General features: G+C 36.2%; 1 protein-coding gene across 2 annotated transcripts; it reads left to right on the top strand.

Moving 5' to 3' along the window:
* Nucleotides 1–1,373: 1,373 nt before the first annotated feature.
* Nucleotides 1,374–11,710, top strand: LOC116775928 (hepatocyte nuclear factor 6). 2 transcript variants are annotated; one of them, XM_061524422.1, is made up of 5 exons: nt 1,396–2,139; nt 6,482–6,626; nt 8,356–8,379; nt 9,257–9,363; nt 9,863–9,995. In XM_061524422.1, exons 1-4 carry the CDS (start codon nt 1,419–1,421, stop codon nt 9,360–9,362), a joined length of 996 nt encoding a protein of 331 aa, XP_061380406.1. In that variant the 5' UTR covers nt 1,396–1,418; the 3' UTR covers nt 9,363; nt 9,863–9,995. The 2 variants fall into 2 exon arrangements, with proteins under 2 accessions (XP_032524873.1, XP_061380406.1); XM_032668982.2 differs by lacking the exon at nt 6,482–6,626 and having other exon boundaries at nt 1,374–2,139; nt 9,863–11,710.
* The last annotated feature ends 6,775 nt before the right edge of the window (nt 11,711–18,485 follow it).

The raw sequence follows: 18,485 nt of genomic DNA on the forward strand, positions 1-18,485 counted from the left end.
TGTATTTTATTTTAAAATAGATTTTTATCATATTGCGTGTCAAAATGGTATTATTAGACATTGTTATGAATTTAAAGTATTATAATTATTTAATATATGTATGTGTATTTTAATTTTCAAGTCATAATATATTTTCGTACCTTTCAACAATCGGCATGATGAAGACTACTCCTTTATGACGTAATGTAACACTATCATAGCTAGTGACGGGATTATCGATATACTACATATCGATAGTTTTATGTCACATTTGACGAAGAAATCTTAGCTAAAATACAATAGTTCCAATTATGATTTGTTTTAAGTAAAAAATATTTTAATCATTTTTTATGTATATCTATCGATATTATAAATTATATATAGTGTCTATTTCTTTTTAGAAGTAATACATTAATTGTAGTTTGTATATGTAATGCACATTATCGATATCATTGGTTAATCACTACATATAGCTGTGATCCGCCAGGTGTCGACTGTAGAGGGTAATGTCATACAAGAATGAGTTTGTTTTATATTTTAATTAATGTATTTTTTAACATAAATAATACAAATAGCGATCAATTAATATGGTTGAAATTTTATTAGGCTTTTAAATATAAAGAGTACCTACGATAGTTCGAAATCATAGATACGAATATTATTATGACTTTATATGATAATTATATGTGGGTATGGTTTCCCTTTGTGTAGTTTGGTATTTTTGTGTTCCGGGAGGCAGATCTAGTGCAACGAAATTTGTGTTCTGTAGGTACGGGCTTATATATGCTGTTGTACGTACGGCCTCGTGGGCCAAGAAGGATATCAAATACCTCCTTTGTGTAGTCTTAAAGGGATATTTTCTATGAAGCAAGCCAAATGGCACGTGTACACTTGGTCGGAAAATTCCGAGCTATACACATTTACCGTGCACGGATATTGTTCGAGCTAACTGAAGGGTAATTTTGAAATGCTGTAATTAATAAGTTTCAATATTAAGTATAGGAGTAAGAACAGTCGCAGTTTATCGCGGATGACAAAACGGGCCGGTGTATGAACAAAGATGATCGGAGTCTCGAAAGTGCTACATTAATATTACATTGCTGTCGTAACGAGGTTCCGACTGCTAACGAAGACCTCGAGCCGGCGATGGATCACAAACACCTAGAATGTAAAGCATCAGAACCTTTCATTCCGAGCCACGGGGTAGGTTGAGGGTGCATCGTAGTGTTCACGTCATAAAACAAGACTCGAAGTGGCTCTGCAGGCGAATATGACCCTAAGTGTGAGGAGTCAGGGTCTCTGATCGTTCAGGCCGTATGTAGGACGTTCTCCGCCGAGGGTGAGAGCGGGGGTCGCGGCGGCCGCTCGGAGCAGGAAGGGTGCGGCGCGCAGGCGTGCAGCAGTCGCCCGCGCGACGCCGCCGCCGCCGGCCGCGCGCCATGGACGATACACGGCTCAGGGAGCGAGCGCCTCTCACGGTCATAGTGGCGCCCAGTAACGTGTCTCCACCCCGGCTGTCCCCCGCGGACCTGCTGCCCGACGGAGACGCTGCCTTCCACCCGCTGTCCGCCGTCAACGGCCGCCTCACACCGCCCGGGCTCGAGCCCGCGTCCTACGCTACTCTGACGCCCCTGCTCCCTCTGCCCCCCATCAGCACCGTGTCCGACAAGTTCGCGTACCACGCGGGCGGCACTTTCACGGTCATCCAGCAGCAGCAGTCCTACGCGTCCTTGTCTCCGACCGCCTACAATGAGCCGCTGTCGCCGCAGTCCGCGTACAGTCGGCGGAGCGCGTCACCCGGCTCGTACGAGCGCCGTTCCCCCTCGCCGCCGCTGCCCAGCCCGGGGCTGGACCTGAACGCGGCGCTTCTGGCCAGAGAGACGAGAGACGAGCAGGCGCAGCAGACGCAGCAGAACGACACGGAGGAGATAAACACCAAGGAGCTCGCGCAGAGGATAAGCGGAGAACTGAAGAGGTACTCCATACCTCAGGCGATATTCGCTCAGAGGGTGCTGTGTCGGTCGCAGGGTACGCTCAGCGACCTACTCAGGAACCCCAAGCCGTGGTCCAAGTTGAAGTCGGGCCGAGAGACCTTCAGGCGGATGTGGAAATGGCTACAGGAACCCGAGTTTCAAAGGATGTCGGCCTTGAGACTTGCAGGTATGTTATAAATAGATTGTAGCTAATTTAATATTTATGTATCTGTAAAAATGTTATGTTTCATTTAAAATATCATTTATTTTTAATTTATATCTGTTCGACACGAAAATATTAGAAAAACAACATAACGATTAAGTTACGTTAACTTAAAATGAAAATGTTACACATACCACAAAAAAACTTAATAGTGACGTGACATGTTATAATCGATATAGCGGTTTACAAACATCGTCAGCTGTGCATCGATTGTCGAGTATCGACCGCGGCCGCTCGATACGACGCGTCACTATCACTAGTGACGTGTCTTCGGCATACATCGATATACACATAGTGATGTTATTAAAAGTATTTGTTTATGATAGCGATAGTTATAAAATTAATTGAAAATTTTAGAAGCGTTTCCAATGTTTGAACTGAGGATCGCGTGTCTTTGTGTTGATGTATACTTAACGCGATTAATAATGTTACTTAATGTAGAATATTTTCCGTTAAATAAAAAAATGCTGGATCGTTGTTAACATTAGAATCGCGAATATTAATACATTTATTCTATTATCTTCATAATTATGCGTATTTTTAATTAATTTATTACCTACATACTTGATGTGAAAATTATCGAAAATCGACATATATGTGCGTGCATCACTATATCGTGATCATAGCTGGAGTTGTCATGGGACATCGCTAGGGGTAGTCACCCTCAGCAAACATGAACCTCATTGTTCTAAGTAACACCATCTGCTTATAAAGTTGGTGTACACTATATGATACGAGGCTACCGCGGGGCTTCGGCCTCACTTGTTACTCTACCGACACAGACTCGCGAGTATTCATTCAAATAAAACTAATATTCTCGGATTGCTACTAGTTTTTTATTATTTTAACTATACCCGCGACGTTTCGGTTATTTCGCGACACTTTGTTGTACTGCATTATGTCTAACACCAGTTCTGATTTTTACTAAATACGAAGCGTCTACCGTTTCTCAGTCAATACCGCTTTACTAACTGTTTAGATTTGTTAATGGAAAACTCTTAACGCTCCGTGTTGCGTGGGGATGAAAACTTTTTGTAAGCATAATAGTTTATTGCGCGTCACAAGTAAATACATATTTTCAACTCTATCAATGATATTATAGTAAATCTGTATAGCTATAGATATTTTTAAATAAATTGTCTACCTTTTTCGTACGTTTTGTATTGAAAAATATTTTTTATATTTACGTATCTAAGAATTTATCTTCCTAACTTTAATTTACGAACAATAATATATTATATTTTAAGTGAGTTTTTTTAAACTCTTAGTATATTTAATATCTGACAATTCACATAACTCAAGTTTTCACCTTTTGTAACTTAAACTTAAACAAAGCTGAGTGCTGAAATAACTACAAGTGAATGAAACTAGTATTATTCGGATTTACCGTGATCACGGTTGCTGCAAAGTAACCGAAACGTCGGGATTATGTAGTTTTTAAATAATAAAATCCACGTAGTAAATCCGAATAATACTAGTTTCATTTAAATGAATACTCGCGAAAATCTTAGATCTCATAACTACAAGTGTATTGAAATCCTGAAGAAATGAGCATAGTAAATTGCTCTGAACCAGGTCACGGCCTAGATACGAGATCTAGGGATTGCCACTTTATACGACTGGGGATCTTAATTACTTGGTTAGATAGAGAGAGGAGCTTGGGCGGTGGAGGTGAGCGTTTACGCGTTAGCTAGGGGCCCTTAAACCTACGCCTGGGTCGCAAGTCTGAGGCACTGTTGGAGCTCCTCTCCCTGCAACGCAATGGACCCAGCACCCGCGCGGTGAATCCATGAAGGACGACAAGTTCCGTCTTATTTGTTTATTATGAGAAAACTATTTGTAACAAGTACAGTGAATATGAAATTACTTTTTGTCAACAATATCTTGGATCAGTACGGGTGTTTCCATCAGCTAACGAATGGAAAGAGTTAGAGATTAGACATAACTCCGAAATACATTGAAAAGCAAGAAAGCCTTTTATCTTAGTAGGGGTTATAGATCGCCAGAAATACATTTTTTGATGATTAAATTAAGAAATTATAATTCTTGTCATACAGGAATTCCTAAATAATAAGAAAATTTAAGTGTTAATAAAAATACATTTTAAATTTCTATAAGGGCACCGAAATAGATTTTTAACATATAAAAGCCACGAAGCCTTATCCCTGTCGGACCCCAATGTGAAAACCCAGTCGACGATACAAAAATAATAAAGGGTTTAAAAATATTGCGTGACATTGCTCTGTTAATGTGTATTTTTTATATAAACAGTTTTCTGCTGTCGCCTATATATGGAAATTAATTTATAGTAAAGCCTGAGGCTTTGACCGCGTATTAAACCAGCTTTATAGCTTCTACGACTAAAATTCCCTTGACATCAACACGTTTCGGATATCAGTCGGAACAGACAGACACATAAACATGCAGTAAATGTATAGTATTATATACTTTCTATTGGATTTTGTGAAAATTTTGTTAATATTAAATTTTATTTATTAATATGTCTTAATGAAAATTTTTTATAATTACGATTTTGAGTTTGAATGGAAAGATTTAATGAGTCTAAAGTAATGCGTTTGCTTTAAATTGTGTGAAGAAGATTTTTAAGTTGATGTCTTTATATAGTGGCTATTGAGATTGACGATAGACTTATACAAATTACGAGCGATAAAAAATAGGCGAAGCAGTGGCATATAATATAGTTATGTAATTAAAATTCATATAAACGATATCCGATTGTATTTTTCAAGCTAATAACGATTATAAAGAGGGTAGTTCAACCAAATATATTGAAAGATTATTCTCTATTACGAGATTCAGTAGTTATTATATATATATTTATATATAAAAAAAATAATTGCTATTAAAAATACGTAGGCATTCTCATACATTTTTTATTCAATTCAACACCGCTCCGGTTTAGTTAGTGTTTGAAAACGTAAGATGTCAATTGAGGTCAAACGAGCGCTGACATTTATACTAAAAAATTATTACACTGTATCTGCTATGGAAATGCATTTAATGATCATATTTTTGATGTAACTTAAAAACGAACAGATAAAATATTATTGATAGAAAATAACAATAAAAAAACAGACATACATACAATTTATGGAAGTGACTTATGTCATTTCTACAAATTCGTCTCCCTAGTAATGTTAACAATTCATTTATTTGTGTGAATATCTAAGCAGATAAAATAAGAGGAGAATCTTATACCACGAATTTGGAAGAGCAATATTAGATGCAACTTTTTCTTTGATCGATTTTTAAGCTGATCCTTCATCATATTTTGTACTGGTTGGACTGGTTTGATACAATTGTGATCGTTAGGTCGCACCTTGACTGTGACACGTGTTTTTCCAGGGGGTGTTAAGGGTGGGGGAGTTTAGGTACCCGGGAGGTGAATGTAAAGGACAATGAGAAAGTTATAGAAACGACACCACCATGGAAATGTATAGACTAACGAATGTCCGGGAACTCATTTAATCATACTCTGGAGATTATGTAATATTTATTTCGATATTTTATCATATACATATATGAAGCGGTACCTTCATAGAACTATTTACGTTTCGATGTAATCTAACTTCATCTATACCTTCGGATTATTTATTTGTAGATATATTAAAATGCAGTCATATGTACGAGATGTGGTTTTGCTTCATTAAGACAATGATCGCTGAAAGTTATTCAGTTACTAGTTAAAAAAATTATTATTATAAAAAAAACTTTCCAAACCTTAGCGAAGCTCAGATTAATACAATATTATAGCTGTAGACCCTGCACATGGTGCCCCCCCAACCCCTCGCCCTCCAACCCCTGAACCCTCCGTTGTGACGTCACTCCCCGAACCCCCTCCACCCGGTCGCTTTATCGATCGAGCGACCCCCTCGTAGACTGTTCTAGTGTTATTTAGGTATCTCGAGATCTTATGGTCTTTTTATTATTGTCCATGGCTTTTTTGGACGGTTTATTTCAATGTAAATGTATTATGTTTTATCTTTTTGTTATTTTATTTATTTTACCAGGCCATTTTTTTTTCAATGTTATACGTATTGGCAACTGTAGTGGGCTCACTCAAATAAATGTTATATATTAATTATGATGTACATGGCAAGAGGGAGTGGGTTGTTTAATGTAGAAGATAGCTATACGTTTCTATCTTAAAACTTATAGAATGTTTTAAGACATCCGTGATCTATATTTAGTACGTCGTGTATTTTCTTGATAATCAATTACATCAAAACTACAGAAAACCTAGTTTTATTCATCCGAAACAATTCACTGAGCTTTAATTTTCCAGATGCGCCCAATCAAACGATAAAAGGCGACAATGTAAACAACATGCAGCAGCAGTCATATCCCAGGGAGTATCAGCCCGTGGCCCCGGCCGTGTACCCGCCCTGGGAAACTCCGGCTTACGAACCCGCCGGGGACGTAACAGGCTTGTGAGTCCTTCCCTTGATTTCATTCCTGAATACCGTTCCTACATTTCCCCTACCTCCCATAATTTCCTTCAAAGCATCACTTCAAACTGTTGGCCGTGTACTTCACTGTACGGGAAAATTGTCTTAACAATGTCGATGGCCTTTTCCGCTTGGCGAGCTCTTGATTTTCTATTTTCAATTTAATTTTTTTTTCAACGATGAGCAAGTCTCTACCTGTTCCTCTGATTATATGATTTTACAAGAAAAATCTGTGATGAATTCATGGCGTGCACTTCACGCTTTGACACAGCTATTTATAAACCTTTTATGAGGGTTCAGGTTTTATCTTCAACTACATAATTATATGTTGCCTTTCAAGCGATGGTTAAGACTGTTGTCAGGGACAACAATCATGAGGATTTCACTGCGTATCCTTAACGATGTTCCCTTTACTTTTGGGGACATTCGTTTCAGTTTCCACCACAAAAAATTTGAGTTTAAGAAGTACTCTAATGATTCAACTGCCTGATTTCATCAAATTCCCAACGATTCCTTTTCCTCGAGGATTTTCTATTGCTTTGTTTCTTTTAAATTTCATTATTATTATAATTTTGACAAAAACAAACCGATTGTACAGTATAATTGTGATAAGCATAAATTTTAATTTCGTTAACATTTTAAAATGTTTTCATATAGTTTTGTTTACGTGGACGACATGTTAGCCGGTCGACTAAATTATGTCTTTTCTTTATTTATGTTGTTTTATCCTCCGATCCCTTCCTTGGCTGCGTAGCAGTGGACTTGGTTTCTAATGTTAATCGTTGAGAGTAGCTTGTCGCAAAGGTAATATTTGTATATACGTATGTATTTTATTATGTATTTATAGTATATGTTATAACTTGCTTTGTGACAAGCCTTTTTAAATTAGACGATTGATAATAAAAAAAAAAATGTGTAAAAAATAGATAAGCTCTCCATAGATGTTTATTTTGAATAGGCAGTATCTGTATAGCGCTGAGTTGTTGTATATAATGTCTTTTATAAGACAAGCCAGAGATACTGCCTGTGCAATGAAGAGTTACTGTAATTGTTTTAGTTTTTAATATTTTTTAGCATTAGGTAAGTATTTTGTTAGCTTCAGGAAGCCAAGATGTATGTTAGACTGCTAACGCTGCCCTATCCGACCTTTTTGTTTCCCCCCACCCCTCCCCCCTCCCCCGCGCCCGGGCTGCAATAGATTTATTTCAATATGATTTTATAGGTGCCTGCGAGATTACAGATCCTTTATTAATGTTGTTTACATTGTCGCCAGGTATGCATTTTAATGTAATGTGGTGTGTATTGAGACTGATTGCAATAAATCTCAAGGCACTATGATTTAACATATCATGAGGTTAAGTTCAACAGGCAAACAGTTTGAACCGACATTTAAAAATTTATGTGGGTCATGATTGGGAAGAATCTTTTAGGCTATTACAAAATAGATATTAGAGTTATGTGAATAGTTATATTAGATTTATATTTTATTTCTTCCTTCGCACTGCGAGACGTGTTTTGATAAGGACCAGTGCAATGGAAGATGAGGTAGTCAGTGTTTAGTGGCATGGTTGTTGTCAATAGTTTTGCAAGGGCTTACATCGGCCTCTAGTAAACAAAGAGACTTAATATGACTGATGCAAGGAGTATGTATATACTAAGGATTGCCCTTATAAAATACATCTATAATCAATTATTTTTGTATTTGTTTCAGCGGCCCAGATACCACAGAGAGGCAGTGAGTATTTTTTACGAAAATATTATCTTAAAAAAGTTTAGGTTGTATATCTGTTTCTGGAATAATTGATTACATTTCCTTATATATTGAGTTCATGATTATCTATACTTAGTTTAGTTTTTTCTTTATGTATTTTTATTTATATGACTATTTCTCTATACTTGATTATGAATATTTAAATCGTTTTTTTTTTGTTACTTTATGTGATAATAATATTCTTTCTTGTCATATTTATATATATTTTTATCTGCGTTTGGAATTTCATTGTAAGTCTTAACGACATGTCACAAATAAACGATTTGAGATTAGGCAGTTTTAGTAAAGTAGAAAATATAAACAAGCATTTAAATGGTAACACAAATATAGTGATATTAAAATCAATACAAATGAAGTTTAAATGACGACACGAGTAATTTTGTGGTTCCCAATCAAATTTACATGTCAGTAGAATGAATTCATAAGTCACATTTATTATAGGATTTAAAGTGTGTGTATCGGAAGGAATTTAAGTGAATTTGAACACTAAATGTAAATGTCATTTGATTTTATTCTTTATGGTTTTGTTTATTACAATATAAGGTTAAATAAAACTAATATCTTCGGATGACTACGCGTTTTTTATTATTTTTAATAACTACACACTCCCGACGTTTCGGTTACTTTTCAGCAACCGTGATCACGGGCAGACGAGATGTGAATCATATTCATTTACATTTCGTCCGCCCGTGATCACGGTTGCTGCAAACTAACCGAAACGTTGGGAGAATGTAGTTTACAATAATAAAATACGCTTAGTAATCCGAATATATTAGTTTCATTTGAATGAGTGCTAGCGAAAGCTTAGATCTCATAAAATAAAGTTATTTTCATATTTCAGGCTGCAAGCGCAAGGAGGATATGGCCTCGGATACCCTTCCTTCCCCGAAGAAGCCGCGTTTGGTTTTCACAGATCTGCAGCGGCGTACTCTGCAGGCTATTTTTAAGGTAATACATATTTTTGGGTGACAATAAATGACAGACCTGATGATATATAGAGAGCTAATCCACTTTTATTGTTTTTATGGAATAAAACCCTTGGAATATCTGTTTGAATCTGTTGATCTATGATTCTACTGATGTGATGAATTCGAAAGATTGTGAAGATGCAAGAATTTTTGATGTTCTTTCCTACCAAAACAACCACAAATTTGGATGATACCTTCCAATAATGTCGTTTTCATAACAGAATAACTTGTAGGCTATAATTTATCCCGAAATTCCTTGCAGTTCCTGTCTGATCACGGCATAAGAGTTGTATTCTATAATGAGTCACGTGACGGACTGTGGTTGTGCTATATTTTACCTGATAATTGTAGGCATACTATATTTATATTTGAAATCATTTCCATAATCCACGCTGGCGGAATCGATCACAAAAAACATTAATTATAGTGTCTATTTATTCCTTCGTATATCACTAATATTTTCTTAAAACACATTCCAGGAAACAAAGAGACCATCAAAAGAGATGCAAGTAACGATAGCGCGTCAGCTCGGTCTAGAGCCGACCACTGTTGGCAACTTCTTCATGAACGCTCGCAGACGATCCATGGACAAATGGAAGGATGACGACGCACCATCCACAGACTTGGACCAGCAATGCGACGGGCAGGATCTAGACCACGTCCCCAGTCTAGACTCGGCGGAGTCTGAGGAGGATCACGACGACCAAGACGATCATCTATTGTGACGCCCCATACCCCAGCAGCATTTGCTAGTTCTCTGAAATGAATGCGAAGTTGCCGGGGAATTCGGATGTTACTGATTGCTCGTTTTCTAGCCAACGCTTTATTTCTAGTCAAATCCGAAACCGAGTGACTTCGTGTCGAAGTGTACAGGAAGTGACTGTAGTGATTCTGGTCCACGAACTGATGAAATGATCTCTCAATATTAAATGTTCTAGTCAAACTTAACCCGATAGTCCGCCGTTCTTCAGTATTAGGTGAGATGTGTTTTATTTTATTGTTTCATAGTGTATGTGTCCTGTGAATACATTCAGCGTAGAACGGAATAGATTAATATGTATGGAGATTTATTTATTTACTGTTAAATACGACTAACGTATATGCGATTGTAATTCTGGAGGTTTATTTTCAGCGACGTTAATGTATTCAATCGGTGCGGCTTTTGTAGTTAAAATGAAATATAAACTATTAAATGACGCGATAATTAGTTGGAATGTCCGATTTAATCGGATCTGTATTACGTGAGAGTTTTGTACGAGTGCTATCTGTGCTTCTACCACGTGTTTGCAATATCGAATCGAACAGATATTATTTTGTTGTTCATTAATAAATTTCCGCAAGTGATTTCGTTATGAATAAAGTGGAGACTCGTGGTAGGGGTGCTAGTGTTCGGCACACCTGGGTAAGGTTCCGTATGATTTGTCTTTTTGCTTTACAACTTAAAGATGGTATTTGGACGGTATATAGTGAATGTAACTTCTAGTCAAGTGATCCCTACATTCCATTACGGGACAATGAAAGGCACGTGATATTACTTAAATATAATTAGTTAAGTGGCTTCACTTGTATGTAAGTAATTATAAATCTAGTCCGATTTGAGCAAAAAACATTAGTGTACTGAACGATATCAATAAAGCTTAATGTACCTATATTAGGCCGTAGTATAAGTTATTGCTCATGTTCTGGTCACGTCGCCCACGTTTTATTTCCCATGACGGCTTTAACGCCCATCACCGGTTAATATTAAGTTAGCATAATATATTTTTAAAATAAGTTATTTATTTTTACACTATATTTGTACTGTATACAATCGCTCACGGTTAATTTTGTTTTTTTTTTTGTACACATTTGTACTTATCTGTACCAAAGTAATGCGGAGTGCAATTTATTTATATTAAGAATGTATGTAACATTTTCTATTGAGGCGTATATTCTGTATTTATTGAGAGTAAGCTTAAACTGTGAATGCAAACGTTTCTTTTATATATGGGGGGGCTTTTGATATGGAAGTGTTTTAAAATTATTTATTATTTATGAAACCAGCTATAGTGTTAGGCCGTTTTTGTCCTCCCTTACCCCGGCGCACAAAAACTTCGACAGTCTTATATATAACGCATTTAACGAGTTCAAAGCATGATTTAAATCAGATTTAAAAAAAAAGTATTTATTTTATAAATCATTATATAATAATAGTGATATATTTAGTTGATGCATTGTTGAATCGGATACATTTGAAATGATGATGAAATATTTTTGTGCATGTATAGTGCGCTCTCACTGTACATAGTACGTGGTCATGTAAGAATAAATGTACATTTTATAAAGTCTCCATTCTTTTATTTAATAATTGGAAATAATTTTATGTATTTTTATCTTGTTTAGTATTCTCTCTTAGTTTTAAAAGAGCCTTTGTTCTTGATTATCGTAAGTCTCAGACTTTCGAAGGTAAACTCGTAATCACTTAGACGAATCCCTTATTTCGAAGAGGTCCGTTCGCTGCAACGGCTTGAGTGAGAATGTTTTAAATCTTTACCCTCGTCTCTATTTATACCAACTGACACACATTATTGTGAAAGGACTTACACAGATGACCACGAAGGTAGTTATGTACGTGACACCTGATAATTTTAACTACCCTTAATAATTGATTAGGTAAATAAATAATTATATATATGTATATAATATCTATTTATACAACACGATCACGTTAATATCAACGTGTATTGTATATTAATGTCGGTTTTTATTGGGTCGTTAAGATTATGTTTAAAAATAATATATGACTTGTATTTTGTTGTGATTTAGGAAATATAGCTGTGTTAGTGATTATGATGTTAAAGGATTGCTCTTAACATAGTATTAGTAAGTAAGAATAGTGAAAATGAAATATGTATCACAAACTAACAGAGGCCATTCTTTTGAATTGCTGGAATTGGAATGTAAAATTCTCCCAAATAACACAAAGTAATTTATGAAGTTGGTTTTAAGTTTTGAGTTGTAAGGCAGCAGTGTATCGCAAGACCGCCTCGGAGTACCGTGCCAAGGACTGGCGTAAGATTGTTGTAGAGTAAGAAGAAATATTTTCCAGGAGCTTTTACCAACGTGCTCCTGGATCTGCAAAGAAAGAGAGAAGTAAGACGGACACTCTATTTTCACTCCAATTGAGATGATTATTGGATAAGACGAAGAATGTTTTAGAGCGTGTTATCTGTTCCCTTAGCGGGCATCAGTTGCTAAGGAGCTTGTATTAATGGTAAAAAAGCTGCCAACGTTAGCTGGTGGAAACAAAGAATTAAGCCCAGACCCTTTCCTGGCAGTCCCAGACAGGGTGACCTCCATCACGAGATGTCTCCCTGTTGGTGGAAATGTCAATTCTTTTAATTAAATCACAAACTGCAGAGTGTTTGACAACTACAATTTCATCTTAGGTAATTAGAAATAAAATCTTAGATGGTATAACACTATTGCAGAAAAAAAAACCAGATCGCAAACTGTTCCAATTATTATTTTCCTAAGAAGATGAAGGGACCGTATCGCTTTGTTAAACAGCAAGTTAGATCTACAAAGAAAGTATAAAGGCTCACCGTATTTCTGGATATCAAACGGGAATAATGTCTGGGTCTGGGCAGGGGATAAAACTGTAGAAATGGGAAAGCTGCTTAGATGTCAACTACATTTCTTATGGTGTGGAACCGTGGGCATTATCTTTCGCATCGATCTTCCTTCAGATATCAGATTCTCTTTATCGCCAAGGAGCTAGGCTTTGAGGAAGTACTTACTACGACCAAAATAGAATAATGATTTATTTCCGCTTCTTATGATCACCTCCAAGAGCATTTTCGGCGCTTGTAGTTTTATCCAATTCGTGTTCAAAAGATGTTAGCGGCATACAAAACTATGATTAAATTATTGTTTCTGAGTACACGGTCTTAAACGCCTGGGTCTTCTCATATTTACCTGTTTTGTCGTGAATTCATTCTGGTTTTACCAGAAAATCCAAATCCAAATCCGGTTTTACCAAAAAGTCCAGAACAGTATAATTGGGGAGTGAAGTGGCGGAATCATAACACCATACCTCATTTATCCTGATACCAACATACCGCTTAACTAAGCTCAGCCTGGCTTTCCCCATAACTCTGAGAGACGTAAAAGAAGCTTATCTTACAGCTTTTTAAAATCTTTCAGTTTGTAGCTATTAATTTGGAACAAAGTAAAGGGAGCACTAAATGCATCTTATTCATTTCAAAATTTTTCCCTTCTTTACTACTGAGGAGAGGGTTGGGTAGGCCCGCAAGTCCGGTAGAGATATAATCCATATAATCCACTCACTTTCTCAAGGTTACACATTATTTAAATGAAACTAATATATTTCGGGTATACTACGCGAATTTCATTATTTTAAAACTACATGCTCCCGACGTTTCGGTTACTTTTCAGCAACCGTGATCAGGGTCACACGAGATGTGAATGTCTTTCAGGACCAACTGAAATAATAAAATTCGGGTAGTATATCCGAAATATATTAGATTCATTTAAATGAATAAAACACACGAAAGTCTTAGATTTCATTATAAAAAATCTTATAAATCTTTCTTGGAAAATCGTCTAAATACATTGAAATCGTAAAAATATTTGTTCTTTACCCTATAAAGTCAAACGTCAAGCCTTACTGTATCCTTAAAGCGCGGATTCAGATTGGGTTATAATGATGGATACGTATGAGAAACAATACAAAATCTCAGAGAACATTTGTGCGTCGGCCTCCGGAACAGACATATTTGCGTATTCGAGAATTATAAAGCGAGTTGTGTTAATAGAGCTCACGGTTCCATACCATCAAGGTCAATAAGTATTACAAGCTCACTAATAAACTCACTAGGAACAGGCTCGTCGTAGATTTGTACGCGGTAGAAATGGGAGCGAGAGGTATAACATTTAAATCTCTCTAAAACCGACTATAAGACTTGGACCTGCCCAGACCTAATATACCCAGCACCAGTAGCGTCTTTTCAAATTTGGTTAGGTAGAGGGAGGAGTTTGGACGGTGGGAGTAAGTGTTTAACGCACGGTAGGTAGGGGTCCCTTAAACCTACACCTGGGTCGAAAGTCCGAGGCACTGTTGAAGCTCCTCTCCCTGCAGCGCAATGGACCCGGGGCCCGCACTGTTAATCCATTCAATGCTAAGAAGTTTTGTCTCAGATTTCGTAAAGTTTATTAACAACAACATTCATTTTTTTTTGCTTGACGTTTGGACGAAGTTAAACGGGCTGTGGTCGGAATTTTAAGCGTTGTCACTTCGTATCCGGAGTCAACGAATTTTTACCAACCGTTGTATTTTCATTTTTTCACCTATGACTGAATAAATTGGAATTGAAATTGAAATTTTGTTCGATGAAGAGGATTTGAGGATGGTTTAGTAAATGATTTGCATTTGTAAAGTATGTGCTGTGCTATTGATAGTTTATTCGGCTTCCATTTTTCATTGCTGGTAGTTTGTCTGACCCTTTCCGTAATCGCACGCTTTGTAGTAACTACCGCAGCCATCATCTATTTTGTGGATACTTGGCGTTCGTAAACGTACTACATACCTCGAATTCACAAAGTTTTTTCCCCTGGCTTTTGTTGTACAGATGGTTTGAATCTATCAAGTCTTTACAATGTTGTCGGTAAGTCATTGATTTATGCTTGTAGATATTTATGTGTCAATATATATGCCTCCGGTGTGTAGAGTGAGTTACGGATCCATCTTTGATGTTATCTTGATATCCAGGGATTTATTCAGTGAAGAAATTTCTGATATCTAAGAAGTAAACAATATTAGGTAGTCTAAAGGTGGCCCTGATAGGCTTCTCTGCCCCTAGTCTACTCATCCTTATTTAAACACTTACAAAGTATTATTTTTATTTGCGTAGTATTTAAATTTTCTCAAACATTTTTGTTGCGAACAGTTTGCTAGTGGAAATGCAATTATGGAAATCATATTAATTTTTTCTTTTATATCGTTTCAATATTACGCAGTTTTTGGTATGGTACCTTTAAAAATACTGATCCAACGGTTGTTAGTTTAGAATTTATCATAAACACTTATACTTATGTTACAAAGTGGATTGAAATAAGTAGAAAATGTAATTACTCTCTTTTAACCTGAATATAAACTACAAAGTCATCACAGACATTAGTACTCTACTATTTATACAGACGCACGTCATTTATTTAATAACTTAAGGTTTTAGACTCTAGTTTTTACTATAATATCTGTTAAATTTGTAGTAGACGTGGAATAAAAAACTCTAAAGAATTATAATTATAAAGAAAATTACTAGTAATATTTCTTAAATGTCACTGGATATAGATATTACATTATTTTTAAACATTTTACCGTATTTACTATGGTGAATACTGGGAGGAGTACTACCTGCAGTTCCATTTCACCACCGCACTGGACGTCACAGGCTGCAATACCATCCGCACCATCTTAACAGCTGGCAGTCAACCACAGTGCGCTTCAAAAAGAAACTCCGTCACGCACCAGCACCCTGTGGAATCAGTTGCCTCACGACGTATTTCCCATTCAATGTGACTTAGACTGCTTCAAGCAGAGAGCGTACCTTTTTCTGATAGGCCGGCAACGCACTCTACAGCCTTCAGGCTGCACGAGTTTTCATGGGCGGGTATGACCACTTACCAAAATGAGGCTAGTCTGTAAAAAAATATAATAATTATTAAACATAAAGACAGATAAACGACATAGAGAAATATAATATGAGGTTGAGACTGATATCAAGTTAATATACGTGTGTATAATATTGCCCTAAGTCGTTTATTTTGGACCTAGGCCTAGGACCTAGGCTAGGATACTTGGATACGTGTTCTGATCGAAGTTTTCTATAGTAATAGTTTTTTACTCTCAATGCTTTAAAAATGTCGCAACAAGTAGTATTAAAAGATTTATTATTTATTTTAAAACTCGTCATATTTAGCCCTAATACTATATATCACACTTCTCAGATTCATTATATAGTTTTTCCGAGAGAGGAAAATATATGTATTAGGTAAATTTTCTGATAGCCCTATTGATTGGTGGTCATGTAAACAGGTAGTTAGTGTAGGGGAAAATACTATTAACTTCGAAGATATCGTTTCTTAGTTAAGCAGTGATGTACTTCTTGTACACAAATAACATGACTTTGTTTAATAATCATAAAACTTATAAGACAAAGAAGAAAACATGTATGAGGTATGATAAGACTGAGGAATGATTTAAGATAATAAAAACGGTCGCAAGGAGCGCACGGTGCTAAGATGTATCTTCCTCGTAACTTTGATCTTTCAGAATATAGAAGTTCCCTTTAAATGAAACTAGTATTATTCGGATTTACTACGCGGATTTTATTATTTAAAAACTACATAATCCCGACGTTTCGGTTACTTTGCAGCAACCGTGATCACGGGCAGACGAGGATCTCATTATGGAAGTTCCCTTTAAATTTATCCCCTAATCTTATTATATTTCTTGTCATGAAACGTTACATCAATCAACGCCAAAGAATTTAAATACTAGAATAATATTAGGACCTACGCCTTCCTTGTTAATGAAGTATTGGACCAAAATCAGGTAACAGAAAGATCCAAAAATGTACAGAGGCTAGGAAACTTCTCAGTATTCTATGGATTCACCGCGCGGGTGCGGGTCCATCGCGTTGCAGGGAGAGGAGCTTCAACAGTGCCTGGGACTTGTGACCCAGGTGTAGGTTTAAGGGGCCCCTACCTAAAGTGCGTTAAACACTCACCTGCACCGTCCAAACTTTCCTCTCTATCTAACCAAATTCAATACGAACCTTCTAGGGCTGTCTTCGAAGTATATATATGTTGTATATGAATAAACAGATTTTTTCTGTTTCATATATAATGGCACTTTAATATTGTCTTTAGTATGTATCGTGAAGACGTTACTAGTAACAAATGCAGAATCCTTGAAAGAAAATATCAGATGCAAAGAAAAGTAAGGGAGCGGCTGGAAGAGCTCTCTATAAAATGTATGGATTGTCCATTGCTATCGAAGGTCACTTAAATTATTATTATAAAATCGTAGAAATAAATAAATTATTACAACGACATGAACGAAAATGGTATAGTTGAATTTTACTAATCATGTTTCTTATTAATTATAAAAATAAACAAAAGTATTTGTAACCTTAAAATATAACACGAATTGGTTTTGTAAATTTATTATTATTTTTTATAAAGAGTTTTTAATGAAGCTATCTCTCTCGTTACATTTTATCGATTGAATGAATTCTACTAATAGAAGAGCTGTATTAATCCCGTCCCTAGACTATAACCGTCTCTCTGGATCAGAAATCGATGTCTATCCTACATTTAACCCATTTCTGAGACCTATATTTGACTAAACGTTTCTGGAATAAGAGAAACTCATTTAAGAAATCTAAATGCCCAAGGCTGTAAGTCATTTCACTTCAGAAGACAAAGGCCTTTTAAAAAAATCTTGGGAAAAGAAAAACATATAAAAGGTCACTAGAGCTCGAGTGTGCGAGATGGATGAGGTGATGCTGAAAATTGTGAGTGTGAAAGGGATGGCTGGATGAAAATCAATTTATTAGGTAGTGACGTCACAGTTCGCGCACGCGTATCTCATATTCACCCGGGATGGGGTTGCTAGGAAATAAACACTTGTTTTACTCAAAGGGTGATTAAAAAAAATGTATCATGGCACAAAGGCGGTATAAAATGCTGAGTTCGTTCAAACAATGCAAAAAGTATTTTTAAGTAACTATAAATAAGGAAAAGGATTCTAAAGTTATTATGTTACCTAAAATCAATAGCGTTTTTTGTATTATCACAAGTATCGCTAGTAAATATCGGAGGTTGTGTAATACAAAATCAAAGGATGAATATTTTTTCAAACAAACAATGCTTTTAACGTCAGTCGTAAATCTTCAACAGGTCGCCATAAAATTTAAACATCTGTACTGAGGGTTATTTTAAATCATAACTTGGTAACACCGTATCATCTGGGCGGGCTGCCCAAAATAGCGCGACGCAGGGGGGCAATACCGTTGTCGCGTTTCAGTAGAGCGGCGA

This window comes from Danaus plexippus, chromosome 24 (assembly GCF_018135715.1).
Source record: "Danaus plexippus chromosome 24, MEX_DaPlex, whole genome shotgun sequence".
Lineage (NCBI taxonomy): Eukaryota > Metazoa > Arthropoda > Insecta > Lepidoptera > Nymphalidae > Danaus > Danaus plexippus.